This window comes from Colletotrichum destructivum, chromosome 3 (assembly GCF_034447905.1).
Source record: "Colletotrichum destructivum chromosome 3, complete sequence".
NCBI classification, from domain to species: Eukaryota; Fungi; Ascomycota; class Sordariomycetes; order Glomerellales; family Glomerellaceae; genus Colletotrichum; species Colletotrichum destructivum.
The window spans coordinates 1,466,768-1,489,772 of NC_085898.1; the positions used below are offsets into that span (position 1 = coordinate 1,466,768).

The 23,005-nt window shown below is 56.4% G+C and overlaps 5 protein-coding genes across 5 annotated transcripts; 3 read left to right on the forward strand and 2 right to left on the reverse strand.

Annotated features, from left to right (window-relative positions):
• The first annotated feature begins 1,202 nt into the window (after positions 1-1,202).
• CDEST_04541 (uncharacterized protein) lies at positions 1,203-5,798 on the forward strand. The gene is made up of 4 exons (XM_062920700.1): positions 1,203-3,150; positions 3,223-3,576; positions 3,691-4,158; positions 4,221-5,798. The coding sequence occupies exons 1-4, from the start codon at positions 3,040-3,042 to the stop codon at positions 5,463-5,465; spliced, it is 2,178 nt and encodes a 725-aa protein (XP_062776751.1). The 5' UTR covers positions 1,203-3,039; the 3' UTR covers positions 5,466-5,798.
• Positions 5,799-6,624: 826 nt separating this feature from the next.
• CDEST_04542 (Putative major facilitator superfamily, MFS transporter superfamily) lies at positions 6,625-9,894 on the forward strand. The gene is made up of 3 exons (XM_062920701.1): positions 6,625-7,856; positions 7,996-8,613; positions 8,717-9,894. The coding sequence occupies exons 1-3, from the start codon at positions 7,611-7,613 to the stop codon at positions 9,818-9,820; spliced, it is 1,968 nt and encodes a 655-aa protein (XP_062776752.1). The 5' UTR covers positions 6,625-7,610; the 3' UTR covers positions 9,821-9,894.
• A 107-nt stretch (positions 9,895-10,001) lies between these two features.
• On the reverse strand, positions 10,002-15,043 carry CDEST_04543 (Putative TATA-binding protein interacting (TIP20)). Its single transcript, XM_062920702.1, has 4 exons — positions 14,447-15,043; positions 11,338-14,374; positions 10,948-11,286; positions 10,002-10,897 (listed from the first exon to the last, which is right to left on the reverse strand). Exons 1-4 carry the CDS (start codon positions 14,686-14,688, stop codon positions 10,427-10,429), a joined length of 4,089 nt encoding a protein of 1,362 aa, XP_062776753.1. The 5' UTR covers positions 14,689-15,043; the 3' UTR covers positions 10,002-10,426.
• Positions 15,044-15,536: 493 nt separating this feature from the next.
• On the forward strand, positions 15,537-16,906 carry CDEST_04544 (uncharacterized protein). The gene is made up of 2 exons (XM_062920703.1): positions 15,537-15,908; positions 16,040-16,906. Exons 1-2 carry the CDS (start codon positions 15,766-15,768, stop codon positions 16,515-16,517), a joined length of 621 nt encoding a protein of 206 aa, XP_062776754.1. The 5' UTR covers positions 15,537-15,765; the 3' UTR covers positions 16,518-16,906.
• A 1-nt stretch (position 16,907) lies between these two features.
• CDEST_04545 (Putative P-type ATPase, HAD superfamily, P-type ATPase, transmembrane domain superfamily) lies at positions 16,908-22,728 on the reverse strand. The gene is made up of 2 exons (XM_062920704.1): positions 17,828-22,728; positions 16,908-17,776 (listed from the first exon to the last, which is right to left on the reverse strand). Exons 1-2 carry the CDS (start codon positions 21,901-21,903, stop codon positions 17,110-17,112), a joined length of 4,743 nt encoding a protein of 1,580 aa, XP_062776755.1. The 5' UTR covers positions 21,904-22,728; the 3' UTR covers positions 16,908-17,109.
• Positions 22,729-23,005: the final 277 nt, after the last annotated feature.

Sequence of the window (23,005 nt, forward strand, 5' to 3'; positions counted from 1 at the left end):
TAATCGAAGAAGCCGAATACGACGGAGTTTAGCAGCTGGCGGCAAGCCGGGACACAGTGATGGAAAAGCCGGGTGGGAATACTCCGCTGCATCCCAAGGAAAACATCCGCAGCTCACTCGCCCTCCCCTGCCCCCCCCCCCCCCCGCCATCGCATCCGGAGTTTGTCTCATCAAATTGTGCAAACAGCATGTGCCTTGTATTTGGGGCGGATGGGACGTCTTTAGGTTTATGCAAATTGTACATTGTCAATTGAGGTCGGCTTCCGTACACAAATGGTGTAAGCCGCATGCAATGGAACGGCGGATGTGATGCGCACAATCTGCAGCCGCCGTAAATTAGCCGCTCTGAAAGTCCGCTTCCTTGGGCCTTGTGCTCGGTTTCTGGTCGACATGTGGTTTACAAAAAATGCCTACCATGCTGCCCACCACCACGATCCCATTAAGGTAAGAGACCCTGTGTCTATTCGGCGCGTCGAAGTCGTCGCAGAAAGGCGGGTGAGGTTTTGCCTTCTTGGCCGATTGGCATTGCGGGATGCTCAGTTGCCTAGATTCTGTCATTGCGCAGCAGCGCGCGCGCGCGCACGGCAGAAGACCCGTGACAGGCATCTGATCAAGCACTTGGGTGCAAGCTGCGGGGTGGCAGTGCTTCTGATCAGGGCCATGCAAGCGCTGTTACTGAATGACTGTATGTTTGGTGTACTTCTCGAGTGAGTAGCATCTCATAGCTAGCTGATGGTGGTTATCAGCTGCAGGCCATCTCCCAAGATGTAATCCTCACGATGGGCCTTCCTCAACTGAGATGAGGTGAAGTGTCATGGCTCATGATGACGGCTCATGCTTGTGATGTTCAGCCCGCTTGCCAACCATCCAATGCTCGTCCGTCGTTTGCCCTCGACGTCCGGACGCCAACCAACCAGGCCAACCCGCCTACCTACAACCATGCAATTTTCATCCCACTTTGGCTGACCGACTGAACCCTGACGATGATCTGCCCCATCAACGCATCCGCTTAATTACCACGCTGCGCCAAACAAAAGCCCATTGCTTCCGGATCTCACTCCCACCCACTGCCTAGGTGGATGGTGTCTCAGGGTGCGGGTTGTGTGCTCCTCTCCCAGCGAGCGGGCGCTTTGGACTCGCTGGACGGACACATGTATAAAGTTATTGGGACTACCTACTTACCTAGGTAGGTAGGTACCTTACCCACCAAGCCACCTACCAACCTAGGTAGCTGTGTACTGGCGTCATTCCTCCACCGTTTCGTCCGTCCGCTCCGAGGACGCTTGACCTCACCCCCTCCTTGCGCTGCTGTCCTGTCTCTTTCCCCCCCTCGTCCACCAAGCCCACGCTACCTAACAGTATTAGTCCCGAAAAGCTCCGTAAGACCGCACACGACACAAGACAACACCACGCACCACGCACAGTTGTCACTCAATCCTTTTAGCTGTACGTGCTGTGTGACTTTGTCTGCATCGATCGGGTTTCCTGGAACCCTGGACGAGTCAGGCCCAGTGAGAGCTGCGTGAGAGTCTTGACCCGCGCCCACCCGCTTTCGCTGGACAGGACTAGTACTACAGACCGGCAGACAGACCATTATCGCAGGAGTTCCTTTTACTTCATCTTGCTCTTATTCTACTTACGCCTCCTCCCTTCCTTCCTCCATCACATACCCTGAATTGATTAATTGCTATCCCATCCCTCCATCCATCCATCCATCCATCACCAGCAAGTCATCCATCCGGTAAGCCCTATCGCTGGCACGCAGGCATTCGCGTTCCACTGCCTGCGTCCCCAACTCGGCACCCTCCATCTCCATCCCACCAAAGCTGCACTTCCCCAAGATACATACCTAGTCCGCTACTACGGTACGCCACGGGTAAGCAAGGCAGCCCAGGGGGGCCTCAAGGAACCATCATTCATTCATTCATTCATCCATCCATATCTGCCGCCTCCGCCAGGCAAACCCGCTTCGCACACTCGCATTATTACCGCCTGCCTCTGCTGTCGCTGCTGCAGCTGCTGCACGCGCGTTTTCTCAAACAAGGCGCCCTGCCCTGGTCGACAGTCAGTCCCCTCAGCCCAATCTCAATCTGCCCTCGCCCAACCAAAGAGCCTAGACTCCCTCGATCCTGGACCACTACGAATACACTTAGGCAGACACTCCCGTCCGCTCGTCCCGGACCAGTCCACGATCAACCCTTGTCGTTCCGTGGTGTGTCCCTTTCAGAGACTCTCGCACAGGCATCCCCCTCCTTCTCCTCCGTCCTTCGTCCGCCACAACGCACAACTGGGGGGGAAGCATAACGGTTCAAAGTCGTCTCTTCATCTTTGACTCTCTCTCTCCCTCTCTCTTTTCCTCTCTTTTCCTCTCCTATCTTGCGCCAAACAGGGTCCCTACACTACTTAATCCCTGGCTCTTTGGTTGGTCATCGACACAGTCTGGATCCCGCGAAGACCTGGGATCCCACACATCCCACATCTGCCAATTTCTAAGCCAACCACTTTAGCTTTCAGGTGTATCCGTACTCTGCTGCGGCGGATCTCACGCGCCTTGTCTAAAGCTCGCCAAAGTGGAGGGGCGGCTCTCTGTCTCTCACACACACCCATACCCAAACCCACATACCCACTCTCTCTCTCTCTCTCTTTCTTTCTCTCTCCCTCTCTCTCTCTCTCTCTTCATCCCACTTTAAGGTCGCATCCAGATCCGGTTGCATTTATTTAACCCCCATCGGGCCTCAGCGTTTCGCCACAGCTTTGTTTTCTCATCTTTCCCGCCTGGAACTGGAATTGTGGAACGGAGTCGGAGCCCCCTTGCAACAATCCCGCCGACCGACTCACCGACCGATAACTCCTCCCGCCAGGGAATCATCCATAAGGGCCGCGCGCCCACCCGATCCCGAGTCTTGGGCTGTAAAACACCCCCCCCCGTTCATGGACGACGTCGGTCTAATCAGTTATTCTATCGTGGCAACCAACCACCGCGTCCCCTCCCACCCCATACCCATACGGATCTTCAGCCCCGGTCCTACCTAAGTACCAATGAATCCCAACCAGAACCACCACAAGAGCCAGAGGGTTCTGGCTTGTGTCCTTTGCCAGCATCGCAAGATCAAGTGCGACCGGAATACCCCGTGCTCCAACTGCATCAAGGTCCGCCGCTACTGCCGCTGCTGCTGCTGCCTTTGTCGTGCGCCTCCGAAATCCCCTCTGACTCGTCTTTAGGCAAACGTCACATGTACCCCATCCACACCAGCTCCCGCGCGCAAGAGGAGACGACCAAATCAGGACCTGCAAGAGAGGTTGGCAAGATGTGAGGCTCTGCTAAAGCAATATGCCACCACCTCGACAACCCCGCCAGCGACCCAGGCAACCCTGTCCCCTTCCGCCTTCGCCACGCCCTCATCGGCTGGCCCGTCGCCGAGCATACCCCAACTGCCCCTGCCCTCGGGCTCGGCTTCAGTCGCCGAGGATACCTCCCCGCCGACGACGTCCTGGAAGCCTGCCGGCAAGGTCGTAGTCGAGGATGGCAGTGTCAGGTTCATGGACAGCTACCTCTGGGCAACTGTTCATGATCAGGTGCGTAGTCTCGGTCCCGGTTACTATTGTTGTTGCTGCTGCGTGCACCGTTTGTCGCGTGTGCCCACAACTCGCACACCCCGCGCCGGCGAACCCGACTAACCCTCGTCGTAGTTGTCAGCCATGCGACAAATCATCGAGGCCGAGGAAGAGGAACAGAGCGTTCTCGGTTCCGACGCCTTGACTCCCGACGACAACGTAGATCTTCTCCTGAACGACATGACCGCCATCGACCTGGAAGACGTCACGCCATCGCCTGTCCAGATATTCAGACTCTGGCAGGTCTTCTTGGAGCGGGTCAACCCCATCACCAAATTGATACACGTGCCTAGTCTGCAACCGCTGGTTGTAGAGGCCGCCGCAAATCACTCCAGCGTCGCCAACAATGCGCAAGCGTTGCTCTTTTCCATCTATCTTGTCGCATCTCTCACCATGACCGAGACGGAAGCTAGACAAATGTTGGATACGTCGAAGGAGGATGCGCTCAAGAAGTTTACCGCCGGTGTCAAGGCGGCCTTGACTAAGGTCAACTTTCTCAAGAATCATGACCTGATGACGCTGCAAGCCTTGATCTTGTATCTGGTTCGTCTTCACGATCGCATAGGATCCCCCCTTAAGGTCAGTCGTTACTAATCGAAAAACAGGTCTCTCTCCAAGGCCGTTACAACCGCCATGCCGCTTGGGTCCTCAGTGGCATCCTGATTCGAATCGCCCAAAAGATGGGTCTCCACAGGGACGGAGAGCTTCTCGGCCTCACACCGTACGAGACGGAAATGCGGCGGAGGCTCTGGTGGCAGATCATCATGCTGGACACAAAGTACGCCATGGTGTCGGGTTTCTGCGACACGCTGCTGCCGTGGAACTGGGACACGCAGACGCCGCAGAACGTAAACGACGCCGATTTGTTCCCCGGCTCGACCGAACCCGTTCAACCCCGTGAAGGGCCAACGGAGATGGCCTTCTGTCTGCTCCTGTACGAAGTTGGCCGCTTCATCGTCGAGAACCGGATCCCCGACTTCGAGGCTGTTGTCCTCGGCGCTATGGAAAACGACAGCGAGGACTCGCAACTGGCGACGCAGACATCACTGGCGAGGTACCAGAACCTGGTTGACAACCTCGACGCGAAGCTCGTCGCCCTCGAGAAGCGATACTGCGACCCTCTGGCCGGCAATATCCACATCGTCGCGACTAAGATCCGCTCCATGATCATCGACAAAATGCGGACCATGATGATACCGATGCGCGAACTGCCAGAGTGGGGGACCGAGATTTTCAACGTGCAGGACAACATGTTCCGGATATCTCTAATGCACCACGAGCACAACGCCGAGCTATACGACTTCATGGAGAACACGGGGTTCGTGTGGTTCTTCAAATTGCACTTCCAGATCGACGTCTTCATTGTCATGGCCGGACAGCTATACAAGAGACCAACCGGCCGGCTGGCGGACCGCGCCTGGAAGGTGGTTGACAGGATATATCAGTACCACGAGGAGCTGTGGGACATGTCCAAGAAGGAGAACACCCAACTGGGCGTCTACATGCTGAAGGCGTGGAGGGCACGAGAGCGAGCGCTGGTCCAACTGGGCCTGCCCTACGAAACCCCCATTGCCATCCCTCGACTCCAGGACACGGTGCCCCAGTCGAGCTCGGAGGCATCGTCGTGCGGCCCCTCGCCGGCGCAGACACTGAAGATGGAAATCCCGCAGAGGCACAACCAGCCGATGGACCAGTTCCTGGGCAACTTCCTCGACACGACGAATTTCTACGACCTGGACATGTGGGCTGACTTGGGCGTCCCCAACGGCAACATGAACCAGCAGTCCGCCGCAAACATGTTTGGACAGTTTGGGAACTTTGGTGCGCCACCAACAAATAGAGGCTGGTAACGGCATGGATGGGATTTTTGCATCCTGGTGCTTGGGGGGGGGGGGGAACTTGGGGAAAAAGAAAGGGTCGGACGGGGGACTGGGATTGGACATCTCTCGTTACTTACAAAAGAGATGGAAACTCTTATTGTTTGTTTGTTTTGGTATGGCTTTGGATCTTGCCTTGATTTTTTTTTATCTACGGTGTTAGGTTGTAAAGTGACAACAATCTCCCACATTGTAACGATAGTACCATGAGATGACGAAACTCCCTAATGGTAAAATAGATGGGTGTCTCTAGTCTAGAGACGTACCCCTTGCGAGACGCATTCCAACATGAAAAATGTTTAAACTGGGCTCTCTTGGCGAGTCGATCCATGCAACGGCAAACGCCTGGGCGAGTTGCAGCGACTTTTTCGCGACGCACTCACGGTTGGTGCCTAGCAGCTTGGGAGTTACGAGACTCGCATATGCACTTCGTTCCGTTGGGCTCATTACGGACGGGTACGGCGCAGGCAGCAGGCAACAGGCACAGAAGCGATCCGTCAGTTTTCTTTTGGCTCACCGCGTTCGACTCGATTGCAGGTCCAATGGGGGGGGGGGGGGGGGGGGGGGGCCAAAGTCCCCTTCCAATGACCCACGACAAACGCCCTCACTCACCCACCCCCTTGTGCGTTGTGGCTTGTATCATGGGGCGGTTCTCAACATCTGCCCGTCTTACCGTGTGTGACCTGCGACCGACGCGGCCTCGCCCGGGCTCCGAATCCTAGAATCTGACGGAAAGGACAAGGGTTCTAGCGAGCGTGGGGTCTATCCTGTCGTCCAAGATTTCGCGAAGAGGGGAAGAGGAGGGGATTGGGAGCTTGGAAACAATGACATCGACTTGCTCCGAGATGCCGGGTCGCAATTCGTCGGGGTCGGAGGAGCTAGGAAGGGGGGTTCGTGTCCCATTCCAGAAGTAAGAGTCATACTGGAGTGGATAAGCTGCGCCAAAAAAATCATTCAAAAAAAAAAAATCAAGGACTTGAGCTAAGATTAACGTAGGGAGCGCGTGAAGACGGCTGGGTGTACGGGGCGGAGCACGACATTTCCCGCGACTTGCCGGTACGCCTCGGACCCGTCGGTGCTCGGGGTGCGAGATGGCCGATCCCTTGCCCCATTCTCTCAGCTCGGGACCGAACTTCCCTAATCTGATTCGGCACCATCAGTCAGTCTACCATGGCTTTCTCTACCTAGTACCTACCAGCCTGTTGGCAGCAGCTAGCCTGGTCACGCACCTACGCACACACGCACGCACGCGTTCTCCTCCGCTCGGTCTCGACTGATAGCGCGACGCCGACATTGCCTTTCCTCTTTCAGCAGCGCGTCGACGAGATGAACTGGACTTTTGTTGCGCCGCCGTCGTTGTCTCGCCGCCCGGTGGAGAGACCAACCAAGTGGAAGAGTTGCAGAATGATTCGGCAGATAAGCTGCCGCTTACCCGACTTGCCGCCGTGCTAGGAGAGATGCGGAATTGCATCGGTAGGTCGTCGCGCCATGAGATTGGTTCAGTCCGGAGCATGCAGGGCGTGCGGGAGCCAAGATTGGAGGCTCTTCCTAGCGTGGAGGAGGAGGTGAAGGGTGAAGGGTGAAGGGGCTGTTTCTCCCAAAGAGGAAGAACAAGCAGAAGAAGAAGAAGAAAGGGGAGGGGGGGAAGGACGCGAGACTCGTCAAACGCGGCGTCGTATGCGTCATCGATCTTGTCCTTTTCCTTCGTGTCCGGATGGCTGACGGCTTCGATGTCCGAGGGGCTTGTATTTGTTTTCTTGTATCGAATAAGCGCAATTTTGCCTACTGTCAGACGGGAGGAATGAACGAACAGCCAGAGGACAGCATATAATACCCAGACATGATGCCTTCAGAGAGAGAGGGCTTGCTGTTGCTTTGACTCGTTCGACTTCATTGTTTCCCTCTCGTCCCCTCTGGTTCAAGCCAGAGACTGCATGTGAATCAGCGAGATATCGGTATCGAGTTCATCTCTGGGCAGAAGGTTGGCCGTTTATCTTCAGCTTCAGACAGACAAACGATAATACGAGTCACCCCAAGAGAGAGGCTCCGGAGCGCAGGACAACCCCCCCCCCCCCCCATTCGATCAATACGAAACCCCCTAGAGCGGTCACGATCACCATGTTCTTCAAAAAGCGCAACGAGGCCGCCGTTGGCACAACGACACCGTCGACAGACCGGCCCGCCTCATCGCGCACGAGCAAGACCCCCGATGATGACGATGACCAACAGCGGCCGCATCACCAGCCTGCTCAGCACGCCCTCGCGCACACCTCGACAACTCGCTCCGAGATCCAGTACCCGTCCGGCCTCAAGCTCTTTCTCATCATGCTCTCCATCTTGGTGTCCATGTTCCTCGTCGCATTGGTAACAACTCGTTCCTTCTCTCTCTCTCTCTCTCTCTCTCTCTCTCTCTCTCTCTCTCTCTCTCTCTCGGCGTTTCTTATTCATTCTTATGCCAAGGACACAAACAAAACCCGACTAACACCACGCACCCGCTCTCAAGGATCGCCTCATCATCGCCACCGCGGTGCCCCAGATCACCGACGACTTTCACTCCGTCACCGATATAGGCTGGTACGGCTCCGCCTACCTCCTCACCACCTGCGCCTTCCAGCTCCTTTTCGGCAAGCTCTACGCCTTCTTCCCTATCAAGACCGTCTTCCTCGCTTCTATCGGGCTCTTCGAGCTCGGCTCCGCCGTCTGCGGAGCTGCCCCCTCCAGCGTCGCCTTCATCGTCGGTCGCGCTCTTGCTGGCATCGGCGGCGGCGGCATCTTCGCCGGCACCATCGTCGTCATGATCCATTCTGTCCCGCTCCACCGCCGCCCCAAGTACCAGGGCGCCTTTGGCGCCGTCTTCGGCATTGCCTCTGTTGTCGGCCCCCTGCTGGGCGGCGCCTTTACAAGCAAGGCCACGTGGCGTTGGTGTTTCTACATCAACTTGCCCCTCGGCGGCGTCGCCCTGCTGGTCATCGTCCTCGTGCTGAGGCCGCCCGAGCAGGATCTTGGGGGCGCCTCGCTGTGGGAAAAGTTAAGGCAGCTGGATTTTGCTGGGACGACAGTGCTTGTGCCGGGCGTCGTATGTCTTCTCTTAGCGTTGCAGTGGGGAGGCGTCGAGTACGCGGTGAGTCTTCATCCATGCCCCCTTTTCTCTCCCCATTCTTCATGGAAGCCCCCCCGTCCCCTTCGTTCATCAGACGACAAAGTTGAATGCTAACGCCATCCAGTGGAACAACCCGCGAATGATCGCTCTCCTCGTCCTCGCCGCCGTCCTCCTTGTCTCCTTCGTCGCCGTCCAGATCCTCCTCCCAGAAACCGCCACTGTGCCCCCCCGCATCATGCGCAACCGCTCCATCGCCTTCGCCTCCTGGGCCGCTTTTTTCAACGGCGGACACATGATGATTTTCGCCTACTTCCTCCCTATCTACTTCCAGGCCATCCAGGGTGTCTCTGCCGTCGATTCCGGCATCCGCACCCTCCCGCTCGTCCTTTCCATGACCGTCTTCGCTATCGTCTCGGGCGGTGTCATCACCCGCCTCGGTTACTACACCCCGGTCATGCTGCTGGGAACCTGCATCCTGGCCGTCGGCGCCGGCTTGCTCACCACCCTCCAGGTTCACACGGGCGCCGCGAAGTGGGCGGGCTACCAGGTCATCTACGGCATCGGCATGGGCATGTCTTTCCAGGCGCCTAATCTCGCCGCACAGACGGTCCTGAAGATCAAGGACGTGCCCGTGGGTACGAGCATCATGTTCTTCTCCCAGACGCTGGGCGGCGCCATCTTCATCTCGGTCGGGCAAAACGTGCTCAACAACGAGCTCGTAAAGCGCATCAGGGGCATCCCGGGGCTTGACGGCATCGACCTCAAGGGCTCGGGCGCCACGACGCTGACGAAGCTGCCAGCCGAGGTGAGGGATCCCGTGCTGGAGACATACAACGATGCGCTACGGGTCGTCTTTGTCGTCGGCCTGGTACTGGCCTGTTCTGTTCTGATCGGCGCGGGCGGAATGGAGTGGAAGAGCGTGAAGAAGGAGCAGCAGGCCAAGGCTAAGGCGATGGCGGACGCGGAGGTGGCGGAGACGGCCCTTGCTGGTGGAATTTCCGGTGTCGTAGCGGCTGCTTCTGTTGCCGGAGGACAGAGGGAAGAGAAGGAAGCCGACGATGAGAGTGAGAAGGAGCTAGATGATGAGAAGATTCGGGAACGCGTCGCGGATGGTCATGCCATTCCCGTCAGAATGGAAAAGGAGTCGGACAACAGTACCGTCTCTCCTCGTCAGGAGGACGAGGTGACCACTGTCGGGTCGGAGCTTGGAGCAACAAAGAATAACTAGAAAGGGAGAGGATGGCAAGCGGAATAATGAGAAGATGGAAAAGGTAAGTCACAAGATTTGACATTTCGCAATGCAGAGCACATGATACCCCCCTCAATGTAAAAAAATGCAATACAATATAACTGTTGATTTAGTTTGTAAGGCGGATAAGTAGTTGTAGATAATGCTGAAGTATGTGGCTGCAAATCAATCTCTCCTCCAATGAATCGTGTCTGTTCTACATAATTTATAAAATGTCTTTCGACGATGGCGCTCGCCTTGCAACAAGTGTTTTGCTCACAATGTTCTTGCTATACAAGATATGCATTTCTTCCACTTCCGGTGTGATGTGACTATGACTGTAACTGTGACGATCTTGGGCTTCATATGTGTGGACTGGCCCCCTTGACTAGGTTCACGGCCATCCCAGCATCACAGAGAAATCAAGGGGTAACGACAAAAGCCTTTATCAAATTCGATTGCTTGTCAAAGTCTCCTGGTCAAAAACGTCAAGTCAATGCCGAGATCTTATTCTTCCTCTGCTGTTCATGTCGCTCCAAGTGATGCCTGGCTAATTCACAGGCCAACCTCAACCCCCTCTCCCCTCCTCACCTTACATGACTCACCCTACGCGCCGCGGTTCTCCTTGTTTTCCTCACGCAGAGACCTTAGCTGCGTCTGAAACTCCTTGTTGACCCACTCCCAGTAAGCATTCCAGGCCTGGCTGGCACCGCCTGCATTGGCGTTTGCTGCAGCCTTGCCGGGCGCCGCCCCCTTGGCGCCCTTGAGTCTGTCGCCAAGCAGAAGAGTTACTCTTAAAACGCTCTTATTTGCCTCCTCCTGCTTCTCCACGTCCTGCTTTACGGCACCGTCTTTCAACTTGGTTGACAGAATGGCGCGGTACGCCTCTGCGATGGAGTCCAAGCGGCGGCTCGTCTCGTCGGGGTCAAGAACGATCAGCTTGGAAACCATTAGGTTGCAGAGACTGCGAATATCGTTGTCGTCCTTCAGACCCGCGACCACGCGGTCGTAGAAGTCGATGTTGTTGATCCGTGAGAAAGCCGTCTCCATGAGAGCGTACAAAGTCTCGTATGCGCTCTGTAGTCGTTGTTAGTCCAGTTTTAATTAGGGCAAGAGACAACACATACCTTGCGGACTTCAAGGCCATCATCCACCATATGTTTGAAAGGGCCCATCATGACCTCGCGGATCAGCTGCGGCTTGATGACCGACTCAGCCAACACGAATGGCATCAGCTCGCTGAGGTGGGGCAGAATCAGATCGGGCTTGTTGTGGGCTGCCGAGTTCAGAGTCGACATGGCCAAGCGGCGGTTGTCCATCTCCGAGTCCTGAAGCATAATGAGAAGCATGTCTACAAGGACGTTCTTGAGCATGGCGTCAAAGGCTTCGTCGCTGTCAGGCAGCGTGTAGCGGACGGCCTGCACTGTCATTCCACGGATATCAGGGCTCTGGTCTCTCAGAAGGGACTGCTGAACGTTAGCCGGAACTCTCTCCCGTCAGGGCTTTTTTCGACATACCTGCAGCTGGGGCATAAACCTCTGAGAGTCGATGATGGTCAGCCGGCCCACACACTCTGCGCAAACGACACGGTTGTCGGGAATGGTCGAGGCGGAGAGGAGATGCTGCCAGATGTCGCCAGCAAACTTGGCGACGTCCGAAGACAGAACGGTGACCTGCTGCAAGATCTCCTTGATCGATTGAATCAGCAAGTACTGTGTGTTGCCACCCTTCTGCATGTTTGCCAGTATCACGGGGAGGTACCCGGAAACGTTGCCCGAGCCCGCGCGGCCGAGAGCCACAGCGGCTGAAATCGAGACTTTGTCGGGCTCGTCGTGGAACTGCTGCAAGAATAGATCCGGCTTCAGCGGCGAGTTGGCCCCAAGACGCAGACCGGCCTCGCCAAGCACCGCCAGTGCCAAGCTCAGGCGAGCGTCATCCTTATTGTTCGAACTGGTCTGCAGCTCCGAGATGAAGCTCTCAACTGTTACACCAGCAGAGCTTCCGCTGGCCACGAGGAGCGCGCCAATGACCTTGCCAACCACAACGGGGTCGCCTTCGATGCTGACGTCCTTGAGAAGCCCTTGCATAAGAGGCTGGCCGGCGCCGCTCTCACCAACCTTCGTGACAAGAATGAGGATCTGGTCCAGGACAATACTGGCGTAGCTGGACTTAAGGAGGGTGCAGATGGTTGCCGTCATCGATTCTGTGACAACGAGATCCGCATTCTCCTCGACAAGGCTCGCAAGAATGAGCAGCGCAGGCGCCAGCAGGTGGGTGTCGTTGTTGCTAATAACTGGCACCAACGCCGAGACAAGGCCCTGTATGGTGTTTGCGTCCAGCTCGCCCCTGGCCGTGGGCGATACGATAAGATGCTTGAGGGCTAGGACACTGGAGCCACGGAGAGACCGGTTGGCCTTGCGTAGCTGTCCGGCCAGCTCCAAGGCGACCTCCCGGATCCACGACGTTTCCAGCTGTCCGCTGCTGGTGCTGAAAGCGGCAACGTTGTCGACGGCTCTGACGGCAGCAAGACGGGTCGTCTCGTTCTTCAGTCGATCAAGCAGAGCAGCCAAGGCTGCCTGGCGCTTGTCCGCCTGGACCAAGCCAGCGCCGTCAGCACCAGACGTTCTTGACAGCAACACGCCCAGAGCGTGGATGCCTCGCTGCTTGACTTCGGCGTCGGCATCGGTTGCAGTGATTCTATCCATGATTGTGTCGAACAGCTTCTGCAGCTCGCCCTTGAACTTCTGTGCCGTCATCTTGGACCGAGGCGGGGTGATCGCTTTGACAAGTTCCTCAATCGTGCCAATGGCTTCACTTGAGATCTTGTAGAACCGATCGTTGGCTGCCGCTATCACACCGGCCACGATCTTGGTCAGATACGGCTGCAGGAGACTCGAAGAATGGGTTTTGGCAATGTCGCTGGTGAGCTTCAGAGCCGCGACGCGCAAAGTGCTGGGTGTGGCGGAAGCATTGCCACCGGAGGCTGCCAGGGACGAGGCGAGTGCAGAGGCTCCGGTAGGTTTGATTGACTCAATGATGGGGCCGATGGCGTCGTTGAAGTAGTCGGACAGGCCGCCGCGCTGAACCGTGATGATGTCGTCTAGGAGGTTGATGATGGCCTGCTTCGTAGGGATTACCTTGCCCTTGAGCAGCTTCGTGGAGGCCTTGACGATTGTCGGCGTGAAGCGGGCCAGGTCGGCACGAGGCCCGGTAGAGGGAATCCTCTCGAGGGTCGGCGAAGTCAGACCGGTGGCAGTGTGGGGCGTGTTCATAGACCCTCCGCCGCTGCTCTGCCGTCTGCGCTTCCGACTGACAGGAATCAAGCTGGGGGCCTCTGGCTCTTGGTCATCGAGCGACAGGTCGGTAGGGTACATGCCCTCGCCAGTCTTGCGGACAAGGAGGGACAGGCAGGAGATAACCTCCAGGCGAACGTTCTCTTCTCTCTCATCAAATCTCCTGACCAACGTCGGACCGGCCTGGCTGTAAAGAACGCCGTTCTCCAGCAAGTCGCCGCTTCCGCGGGTAGAGATGAGTGTGTAGAGAGCCTTAGCGGCGCAACGACGGACCTTCCAGCTCGCGTCGTCATCGTCATCGAAACCAGCATCGTCATCAAACTCGTCGTCGGCATCCTCCTCGTCTTCATCATCGTCGACCTCCATATCTTCATCATCGTCGTCGTCGCCTGTGGCGTAGTTGGGGTCGTACTTGAGATATCGGAGCGTCGCCTTAATCGTGTCGTCGGTAAAGGGGCGCATTTCCGTCGGGCATGCCGCAAGGAACGACTCCAGCGCCACGAGGGCAGACTCCCGCAACTCGTTGAAGTCTTGACCGACATCGTCTCCATCGCTAATCTCCTCCAGGTGCTTCTCGAGCTCGCCCTCGCTAAGGGCCTGGAGAATGAAGGGCGCCAAGGTGTTGAGGTATGTACCGAATCGGGCGGGAATCGACCTTGCCAGAGATCCGGTGATGGAGATGTACAGGCGGCGCGTTACTGCGGATATTTCGGACTTGCCAAGGTTGCTGGCCATCCGTTGAACCAACTGGCCCAGCAGGTCATCTGATAGATGAACAGCGAGGATCGAAATCGCCACCACGGCCCGTTTCTTAACGACCGAGGACGTTTTGTCGTTCTCCAGCAGACTGATGACGGCGTCCTGCATCGCTTCGACCTCGAGGGCAGACAACATCGTGCCGAAGCACCTAACAACCTCAATGAGGATGTCAACCGACTCTGCGCTGAGGTCCTTGTCCACCTTGAGAAGGCCTTGCGGGACGGGAGGCAGCTGGATATTGTTGGGAGGGTTTTGCGGTTGGGACTTGCCTCCCGGGCCTAGGAGTCGCGGGATCAGGACCCGGCTGACAGCCTGGTAGGACTCTTGTACCTCCTTCGTAGACGGCAGGCCGGGTGTGGGTTTCGGCAGGGCCATGATGACGGCACGCAGAGCCAACGAGGGAACTGCATTGTCAACAGAGTTCTTCAGCTTTATGGAGGAAAGCTTCTCAATCATCGGCGCGATAATGGGCGTCGGGACCTTCATGACCAACGGGCCAAGACTGCAAAGGCGAACGGGTTAGCTCTTGCCCAATGTGTTGGTTGGGTGGGATTGGAAGGGTCGCTGCTCGCACCATTTGATGGCCAGGTTCTGCACCTCTCCATTTTGATCGTCGAGCGTCTTGATGATACTGTCAACAGTACGCGCGGCGACGTTGTAGTCATGGTGCAGGAAGTCGGGCTTGCCGTTTGCCAGGACCTGGAGCAGGTCGTTGAGGGACATGAAGCGGAAGTCCGGGTCGGCATCGCCTAGCTTCTGGACGAGCTGAATCACCGTCTGGGGCGTCGGGTTCTGGGTCACGCTCGACGAAGACATCTTGGCGGTCGCTCGATGTCGTTTGACGGGGTATCTATCGACTGTGGCAGGCGGAGACGAGGCGGGGAAGGAGGAAGAGGAGGGGGAGGAGGAGAGGGTCGCAGCAGGTGGCGTGTTAACGGGACTCGGTAGCTCTGACCATGCAGAGAAGAATGCTTAAATCGACCGTCCCGCGAGATTGAAGTTCGGCTGAAGAGGGAGACGGTGCGTTAGGATTGGGTGTGGTTCGTTGCGTTATGTTGTGAAATTCAACAATCGAGACCCTCGCGAAAGAGGCGTTGTTTGGTGGTGGTGGGGGGTCCTCAGAGAGGTACGCTGCAGGCGGGCAGGTGCAGCGTCGTCGGGCGAGGATCAGGTAAGCTCAGGCAGGTAGGTAGGTCCCTCTCTCACTGTCTGCTGCTACGGGACGTTCCTGCCCCGCGAAAGTGGACCCAACTTATCCGCAATGACCTCCGCTGCTGGCTAAAACACCGCCGCCGGGAGCACCGTGCGGCTCTCGGTCAACGAGAGCACGTCTCGGAACTTCGGTATATCCAGCCCGGAATATTATATAATCAATCACACACGAAGCTCCACATCTCGGGATTCCACCGTCTGTGCTCTCGTGTGTGTTGTGTTGCATGAGCTGGAGCATCCCACCCCGGTGATGTCGTCACCACGATTGATGGGGAACCAGCCACCCCGACATCTGGAACCATCCAGGCTCTTCGCTTCCATTGGCCGATGCTCGATGCTCTCGAAGCTCGTCCCCGTCCCAGTTTCCACCCCAGCTTTTTCTGGCTGGTGCTGCGCAGCTCGCAGCTCCGAGCTCCAGACTTCGGATGGCAGGCCGCAGGCCTAGCCAAGCGCCCGAAATCCCTCTCACCCCCCGGCTTTCTTTCTTTATTTCATTTCAGTCAGCGTTACCTTTGCTTCCAAGCGGATCTGTTGAATTCTTGTCCCCTTTTCCTTGGTAATTCTCACGAGAACACGTTTCCAATCACTCAATTGACTTGTCGCTAAATCGTTCTGCTTGGGTTTTCACTCATCAAGACATACCAATTCGTCCCCAGTGTCCATCCAACCCTTAACTTCAAAATGTCCTTCGCCAGAGCTGCTTCCATTCGCTCCGCCCTCCGAGTTTCGGCGCGCCGAACCATTCGTCCCCAGTTCCGCCCTCAGGTCGCCCAAAGGACCTACGCCAGCCAACATGGCGCGAAGCCCCAGAGCGAGCTTCCTCTGTAAGTCGATGTCTCATCTCATCATCCTTTGGGAAATGTCGTTTTGGTCTTTATACAAGTCTTCTTGCGCGAAAGTGACACGACCCCCAACCTGCTGATGATGTCTTACTGACCGGCGTTCCGTCAAACAGCGCCATTGGTTCTCTAACCTTCTTCCTTGCTGGTCTTGCTGTCATCCAGCCCTGGAACAGCCCGTCTTCCAATGGTCACGGCGCCCACGCCGAGCACAAGGAGGAGAAGCACGAGGAGCCCGAGCAGGCCGAGGAGTCCAAGGAAGAGGAGAAAAAGGACGACAAGTCCGAAGAGAAGCCCGAGGAGAAGCCTGAGGAGAAGGAAGAGTCCAAGAACGAGGAGTCCGAAAAGTCCGAATCTGAAGAGAAACCTGAGGAGTCAAAGGAGGAACCCAAGAACGACCCCAAGGCTGAGAAGAAGGACGAAAAGTCCGAGGACAAGCCCCAGTCCGAGGAGGATAAAAAGTCAGACGACGATTCCAAGAAAGAGGAGACCGAGTCGGAAGACAAGAAAGAGGAGAAGTCTGATGAGAAATCTGACGAGAAGAAGCAAGAGCCCAAGGCCGATTCCAAGTCTGACGAGAAGAAGGACAACTGATCCCTTTCCCCTATTCCCTCAACATGGAAGCTCGATCTCCAGAGGAAACTCCCTTAATCTTCATAATCACGCGCCCAAAGATATATCTTTTGTGCCACAACGAACCAACACCGCCACAGGGGCTGCAGCTTGCCTGTGCGAGGGAGCACGTTCCATCAAACAACATGTACATAAACAACCCACTGATTGAACCGAGTGCTAATGCATAATAGCATTTGACTATGCCTCAAGTGTCATGTCTAGAGCACGAAAGTGAAGTTGAGAGACTTCTGGTTCTTGCATCATACTGTATCATGTACACTACTACCTACTTCCTAACCATACTCTTTAATTGTTAACCCTGTCGGCCCATATACAAACGCCAGTGGCAGGGCCCTGCCCCCATCCGCTGTGTGGTATCAAGAAGATAGAGAACAAAACGAAGAACAAAAGGAGCCTTTCCAGATTTGCCACAAAAGCTGGAAATGTTCCTACATGAAGCTGGCTGTATGTGCAGAACACAATCATCTCCATTGTGTCAGGGTCACAACAACTCCTTTGAGTGAGGTGTTATGGGAGACTTCGGGTCACACGCAGGCGCCTCGAACCCCCCTTATCTCTTGGTGGACTGCAACTCAATGGACCCGTCCACACGGGAACCCTTTGCGTTACGTAGCCACCTTGTCGTAAGAGAGAACTGTGGTTTCCTAGACGGCTTTGACGCATCTTGCTCCGCCTCCAACATCCCACTACCCTTTCCAGCCGGGGGTGTGAAAGAGCTGGGGCCATACTCCTCCCTCGACATCCTTGAATGTCTTGTCTGGTGGAACGATGGACGGCTTGTGGCATGGCTCGGCCTAGGTGCAACATCTAAGGTGAATGGCTGTACCTCCTCATCATGACCAACTGCTGATTTCGTCCTACTCCCAATGACTTCCAGTACCGTTCCTGAAGCGGCTCCCTGTCCGGTTTCCCTATCGTTCTCATTGAGTCCCTTCCTTTCCAGACGCTGCATCAGGTCCACATCACGGGGCCAGTAGACACGGCGTATGGCGTCGACAACAAGCTCGAGGCAGATAACGGCCGCCAGCGCAAGGAGGATCGTGGTCCAGAAACTCAACGTCCTGCCAAAGTTCTGCAGGAAAGCATGACGAATCTGGTATATGCGCATCACGTTCTGGAAGGCGGCTGAGAGGATGATATTCCAGAGGAACCAGCCACCGACGGAGAGAAGAAACCCAATCAAGATGATGACGTTTTTGTTCTCCATCTCAAGAACCCTATGGTCGTTAGTGAGAAATTCCATCCGTCTTCACGCGAGGCCAACTTACATCAGCTTTATGTTGATGAACACCACGCATACGGTAAAGGGAACGGTGCCCATGGCGTAGAGGGATGTGTCCTGGTCGAACGGCAGGGAGTTGTAGACGGCCCACGTCACCCAGAAAATGACCAGTGACTCAATCAAGCCCAGAAACGTCCAGTCGATATAAAGCTTGACATTGAATGCCCTGTTCTTGTGGCCGTACGTATACAATTCGGGGAATTCGAGGAGCGTCTTGGCCTGTAGGTCCTTCTCCAACCCGCCCAGCAGGATCACCGCCAGTGAAGTGAAGAAGGTATTGAATACGGTCAAACTCCAGTTTTCATACAGAGAGGTTCCAGTGTATCCCGTGTAGCGCTGGAAGTACGCTTGCGGCAGGAAGAAGACAACTTCTTTCCAGAACGTGGCGAGGATGTACTTCCCGGTTCGCAGGTAGTTCCAGCGGCCGTGGACAAACAGCAGACGCTGCAGGAAGCGGAACTGCGCAATGGCGTAGTCGGAAATACGAGCGGCCTGGAGGCCCTCCCGACCCGAGATACCAATGCCAACATGGGACGCTTGGATCATGCCGATGTCGTTGGCTCCGTCTCCAATGGCCAAGGTCAGCGAGTGTGGCACTTGCCGGCGGATGCGCTTCACAAGAGAAGCCTTTTGCGAAGGAGAGGCACGGCAACAGATGACCGAGTCGACTCTGACCACGAGATCGAAGAAGAGAAAGCTGAGGTCCTCGTCTCCTTCGATGACGCCCAAAGTCTGGCCATCGACCACCACTACCGAGTGAGGAGCCATGCCTCGTGCAACCTCGCCGAGGGTCGACAGGATCGACTCTCGTAGGTTGCCCATCGTGGCGTCCAGGATGAAGACTTCTGAAAATGGCTTGCACAAGCCGGCCGAGTGGCCGATGTTGATAGCAGTCTCGCGTTTGTCTCCCGTCAACATCCATACCTTGATCCCGGCGCGGCGTAGCTTGTCAATGGTGTCCGGCACTCCCTCTTGCAGACGATCCTCAATGGCCGTAGCCCCAGCTAGATCGAACTTGTCCTCAATCAGCTCGCCGGCGGCTTCGATCTTCTCCTGTCGGTTATCAAGACTGGTGGTGGCGGCCTGGTAAATCTTCCTCCAGGAGTTGTAGTCGTCTTCGCTGATGTACCTGTAGCCGTATAGCAAGGTTCGCAGGCCATCGGAGGCGAAATCATTGATATGCTGGAAACATCGCTCGAGCACCGTGCCCTCGTTCAGCGCAATCGTCTCGTCAACAAACTCGTCGACCTCGGCCTCGGTCGCGGACATCGCCATGCTGTGACGGGGGGACGCCCACATGTCGTGAACGCTGGCAGAGGAGACAACATCCGCCGACCCTCTGCGCGGGGACCACTCTTCAGGACCGTCATGGACGATACTCGACCGCCTGTACATGTCGCCAGAGATTCTCTGGTTCATCATGTTGCGACGATCCGACATTGACGTTCTTCCAAGCATGAAACTACTACGAGGCGTGCCGCTAGTACTCAGACGCTGCTGGGCCTTTTCCCTCTCGATACTCCTGCGGACTGAGGCTCTCCGATTCACGTCGTTTGCCTTTTGTAAGGCCAAGCCACTGAGCTTGAGACGAGGCAAAATGACGTTGTCGGCGCCTTTGCAAAACACGCAGACCTTGCCGTCAGGCATACGGATGATGATGGACATCCTCTTTCTCTGACTACTGAACTCGATCACATCAAGAACCTGGTACGTTTCCTTCTCCACGGTCCCATCGGCTCCGGGGAGTTGCAAAATGACCGACTGTGCGGGCCGATCGACGAGAAGGTACCCCAGATCGCGTGCTGCTTCGACCAGGGCCAGCTCATCAGGAGAGGCAGCTTGGTATTCGATTTCTCCATCTTCTTTGACTTCCGGCAAGCAAGTATGGCAGAGAGCGATGCAGAGCAGGAACTGTTTGGCCTTTTTTGAGAATGCAGTATCGGGCTTGCGCCGCAGATAGTCAAGAAGATCCTCGGTCTTGAGCTCGGGTTCATCTTGAGGAGCCCTGCTGGCGGATCGTCCTCGCCCGTAGGAACTAAGGGACTGACGCCTTTGGGCCGGCTGCGGCTGAAACGGATTGGCGTCGTTATCGCCTGCAGCCCTGTCACGGTTCTTGTCCTTTCCCTTGCCCTTGCGCTTCTTTCGGGCCATTTCAATGAGCTTCTGCTTGGCCTGCTCGTCCCGTTCGATATCCATATCGTGTAGCCAAGCGGTACCTGCGACGCTTATCTTCCGGAAGCGCATGACATTTTCGGTCAGTGTGCCTGTCTTGTCCGAGAAGACGTAGTTGACCTGGCCAAGATCCTCCAAAATTGTTGTGGTGTTGGCAACCATTGGCGTGTTCGTGACCGGGTCGTACATTTCGACGTCTCCCATCATATAGAACTGGATGATCTTAATGATTTCCAAGCTGATATACAGCGAGAGCGGGATGAGGGTGTTGAACATTAGGATGAAAGCAATGAAGATGTTCCTCAGGCTGATGTTGTCACCCATGAGATACCACGCCCCCTCCTCAACGGGGTCTCTCCAAAGATAGTGGCCCAAGGTCAGGCCACTGCTCAGCGCAAGGAGCACAAAGATAAGCCAGATGACGATCCGGTTGAGCACGCGCTGCATGGCGGGCGCCTTGGTGCGCACGTGTTTGTGCGCGTTCATCCTAATCTTGCACTCCTCGCCCGTGTTGACTACAATGCCAATCGCTTCTGTTGTGTTGCGAACTGTAGAACCGCGATAGATGACGTTGTCGAGCGACAGCGGTAGGGTCTCCTCCTTGACGGTCACGCGGCCGTCGTATCTATAGAGGTCCAGATTGGGGTCCTCGGAGACGATAGTCGCCTGGCAAGACTTGATTCCCTCGACGGTTTGGCATCTCTCGGCCAGAATCGTGGCGGCCCTCTTCGCTTTGAGATTCGTCTCCCCATCCAAAGCCATTGTCTCGATGTAGGCCGTCCCATTGGGCCCGGTTGCGTGCAGCAGGACAATGTCGGCGGGAATGTCCTCGTCGCGGCGAAGCTTGACCACGTCGCCAACCTTAAGGTCTTGCCATTCAATCTCGGTCCACCCCTCATCCGAAGGCTCGGACAGCTCGACTCCCTTGCGACTCTTCATCCTCGCCGTCGCCTTCTTCGATCGTTCGCCCAGAACCCAGGTGCGGCTCAGATTCTCGGTCTTGGCCAGGAGATAGCGGCGGTAGTCGTCATAGCCTTCCTTCGCCATCGATAGCGATACGAAGACGGCGAGAGGCGCGATTGTGGTCCACTGTCCCGTAGTGCTGAGTCCCGGTATGGCCTGAATGATACCAACGACCAGGAAGTAGAAATTGCCCATCTTGCTGAACTGGAACAAGAGCTGCTTCGGCAAGAAGCTCCATATGGTGTATCGGCTGGACCGGATGAAATTGCTGCGGTACGGCTTCTTGGTGCGCTCATCGATGAGAGCATCGCTTCGGCTTCTCGACATATCGAGTGGGATATGTCGGCCATCGGCACTCGGGGGCAGCGGCTTCTGGCGCAATAAGCCCTGGAGGAAGTAGAGCTCATAGGCCTTCTTGAGCCGTTCGCTCATCGACTCCTTCGCGACACGCCATTTCGTCCTTTTGGTCGGCTCTGGCCGGTATACGGGGTACTTGAGGTCGGCATCCGAAGGCTGGGCAGAGCTCTGGTCGCTGTTGGGGCGGGGGCGCGAGGATGATGGCTCGGGCGTGGTGTGGGATTCTAGGTCGCCCCTTGAAGGAATCGTGTAAAGTCCGGGGTTGCTCAGATTTGGATGGGACGAGGCCGGATCAAAGCCGCGCACGGCGTCGCGAGGCAGCTCGTCCGAGAAGCGGACGTGGCCGCCGTCGAGGGCGCCTTTGCTACCCATGGGTTCGGTGACGGCTCGTCTCGGCAGTATTCGCTGGGCTGGACGGTGCGCCGGGTTTACTGACGGGTCGGGGAGGTCATGAGAATCGTTGCGGCCGTGGTCGTCGAAGGAGAGGGAGCTCGGCAAGGGACTCGGGGCGGGGTCTTCGTCTTCATGATGCTGGCGTGATGGGGCGTCGCCCGGGTGCCGTCTGTCCATTCTTGAGAGGGCGAGGCTTGGTCGCTTTCTGTCTAGGCCGTGGCAGTCTCAGTGTGTACCGTACCCCCCGCAAGCGCGCAAATGCAGAGGGGGGTGCGCTCGGGAACGGCTGTCGAGGCTAGTTTCGCAACTAGAAGAGGCAGGCAAGATTGGGCTGATCCCAGACGGATCCCCTAAATGGCGGCCCGGATTCACCACAGCGGCTCGGCCATAGAGGTTTTCATTGGCCCCTCGAATCTAGATGTGGTTGTGGTGGCGCGTTTCCTGCTGGATCTGTCGTGGCTGGCGGGAGCGTGCGGATTTCGAGAGCCGGGTGAGTGCAAGCACAAGAATTCGTAGGTGGCTAAGAGCTGCAGACAATGAAGGCTGTGTTGGGCAGGACTGAAGCCGTCGTATAGAGTTGGTGGGATCGACGAAGACAGCGTCACTATTGTAACAACAGGAATCAGAGAGTGCAGAGATGAGTTGAGGTTAGGCCGTAGTGATGTAGGAAAAGGCCGTGTGTTTTGCCTGTGGGAGAGCAAGGCAAGGCGAAGCAAGGTGATGAAGGGACATACGCAAAGCAAAGTAGGTAAGGCGAGAAAAAGGACACGCCAGATAGGGCGGTGCTGTATCCCCGTAAAAGGGCGGAAAGCCGAAAGAAGCGCCGGCGTAGCGTCCCGGTAAATGGGGCCGACTTACGAACACAGCAGAGAGCCAGAGACCACAAACACTTGCTACCTATCTAGGTTACTAGGCAGGTAGAAAGGATCCATCGGGAAGATGAAGTCCTGGCTAGCTGGAAGGAAGCGAAAAGGTTGCAGCGCGTCCGTGTACAGACAGAGGCTGCGCCGCCATCAATACGCAAGAGGATGGCCGCTGAGGCGCTTGGCAATTAAGGTGGACGTAAGATCGAGGTGTATAGCGAGGTTTGGCGCGTCTTCAGCACTGCCACTGCCACTCTCGCCCTCTTGTGCCCGGTGTCTTTGGGTCGTTGGGGTCCATCACGAGGTGCATATCGGGAATCGGGTGGGCGGGCGTGGGACAGAGACACCACGGACGGGGAAGCCTTGCTCTCCGACCTTGCGAGAGATGCTGGTAGCCAAATTACCCATGGCGTGCC

Bases quoted from the DNA above. Each gene is read 5' to 3' on its own strand.
- CDEST_04541 (XM_062920700.1), top strand. From the start codon at position 3,040: ATGAATCCCAACCAGAACCACCACAAGAGCCAGAGGGTTCTGGCTTGT. The intron at 3,151-3,222 runs GTCCGCCGCTAC...ACTCGTCTTTAG, and splicing joins CGTGCTCCAACTGCATCAAG to GCAAACGTCACATGTACCCC. The intron at 3,577-3,690 runs GTGCGTAGTCTC...CCCTCGTCGTAG, and splicing joins GGGCAACTGTTCATGATCAG to TTGTCAGCCATGCGACAAAT.
- CDEST_04542 (XM_062920701.1), top strand. From the start codon at position 7,611: ATGTTCTTCAAAAAGCGCAACGAGGCCGCCGTTGGCACAACGACACCG. The intron at 7,857-7,995 runs GTAACAACTCGT...CCCGCTCTCAAG, and splicing joins CCATGTTCCTCGTCGCATTG to GATCGCCTCATCATCGCCAC. The intron at 8,614-8,716 runs GTGAGTCTTCAT...AACGCCATCCAG, and splicing joins GGGGAGGCGTCGAGTACGCG to TGGAACAACCCGCGAATGAT.
- CDEST_04543 (XM_062920702.1), bottom strand. From the start codon at position 14,688: ATGTCTTCGTCGAGCGTGACCCAGAACCCGACGCCCCAGACGGTGATT. The intron at 14,375-14,446 runs GTGCGAGCAGCG...TCGCCTTTGCAG, and splicing joins CAGAACCTGGCCATCAAATG to TCTTGGCCCGTTGGTCATGA. The intron at 11,287-11,337 runs GTATGTCGAAAA...AACGTTCAGCAG, and splicing joins GGTTTATGCCCCAGCTGCAG to TCCCTTCTGAGAGACCAGAG.
- CDEST_04544 (XM_062920703.1), top strand. From the start codon at position 15,766: ATGTCCTTCGCCAGAGCTGCTTCCATTCGCTCCGCCCTCCGAGTTTCG. The intron at 15,909-16,039 runs GTAAGTCGATGT...TCCGTCAAACAG, and splicing joins CCCCAGAGCGAGCTTCCTCT to CGCCATTGGTTCTCTAACCT.
- CDEST_04545 (XM_062920704.1), bottom strand. From the start codon at position 21,903: ATGGACAGACGGCACCCGGGCGACGCCCCATCACGCCAGCATCATGAA. The intron at 17,777-17,827 runs GTAAGTTGGCCT...TAACGACCATAG, and splicing joins TTCATCAACATAAAGCTGAT to GGTTCTTGAGATGGAGAACA.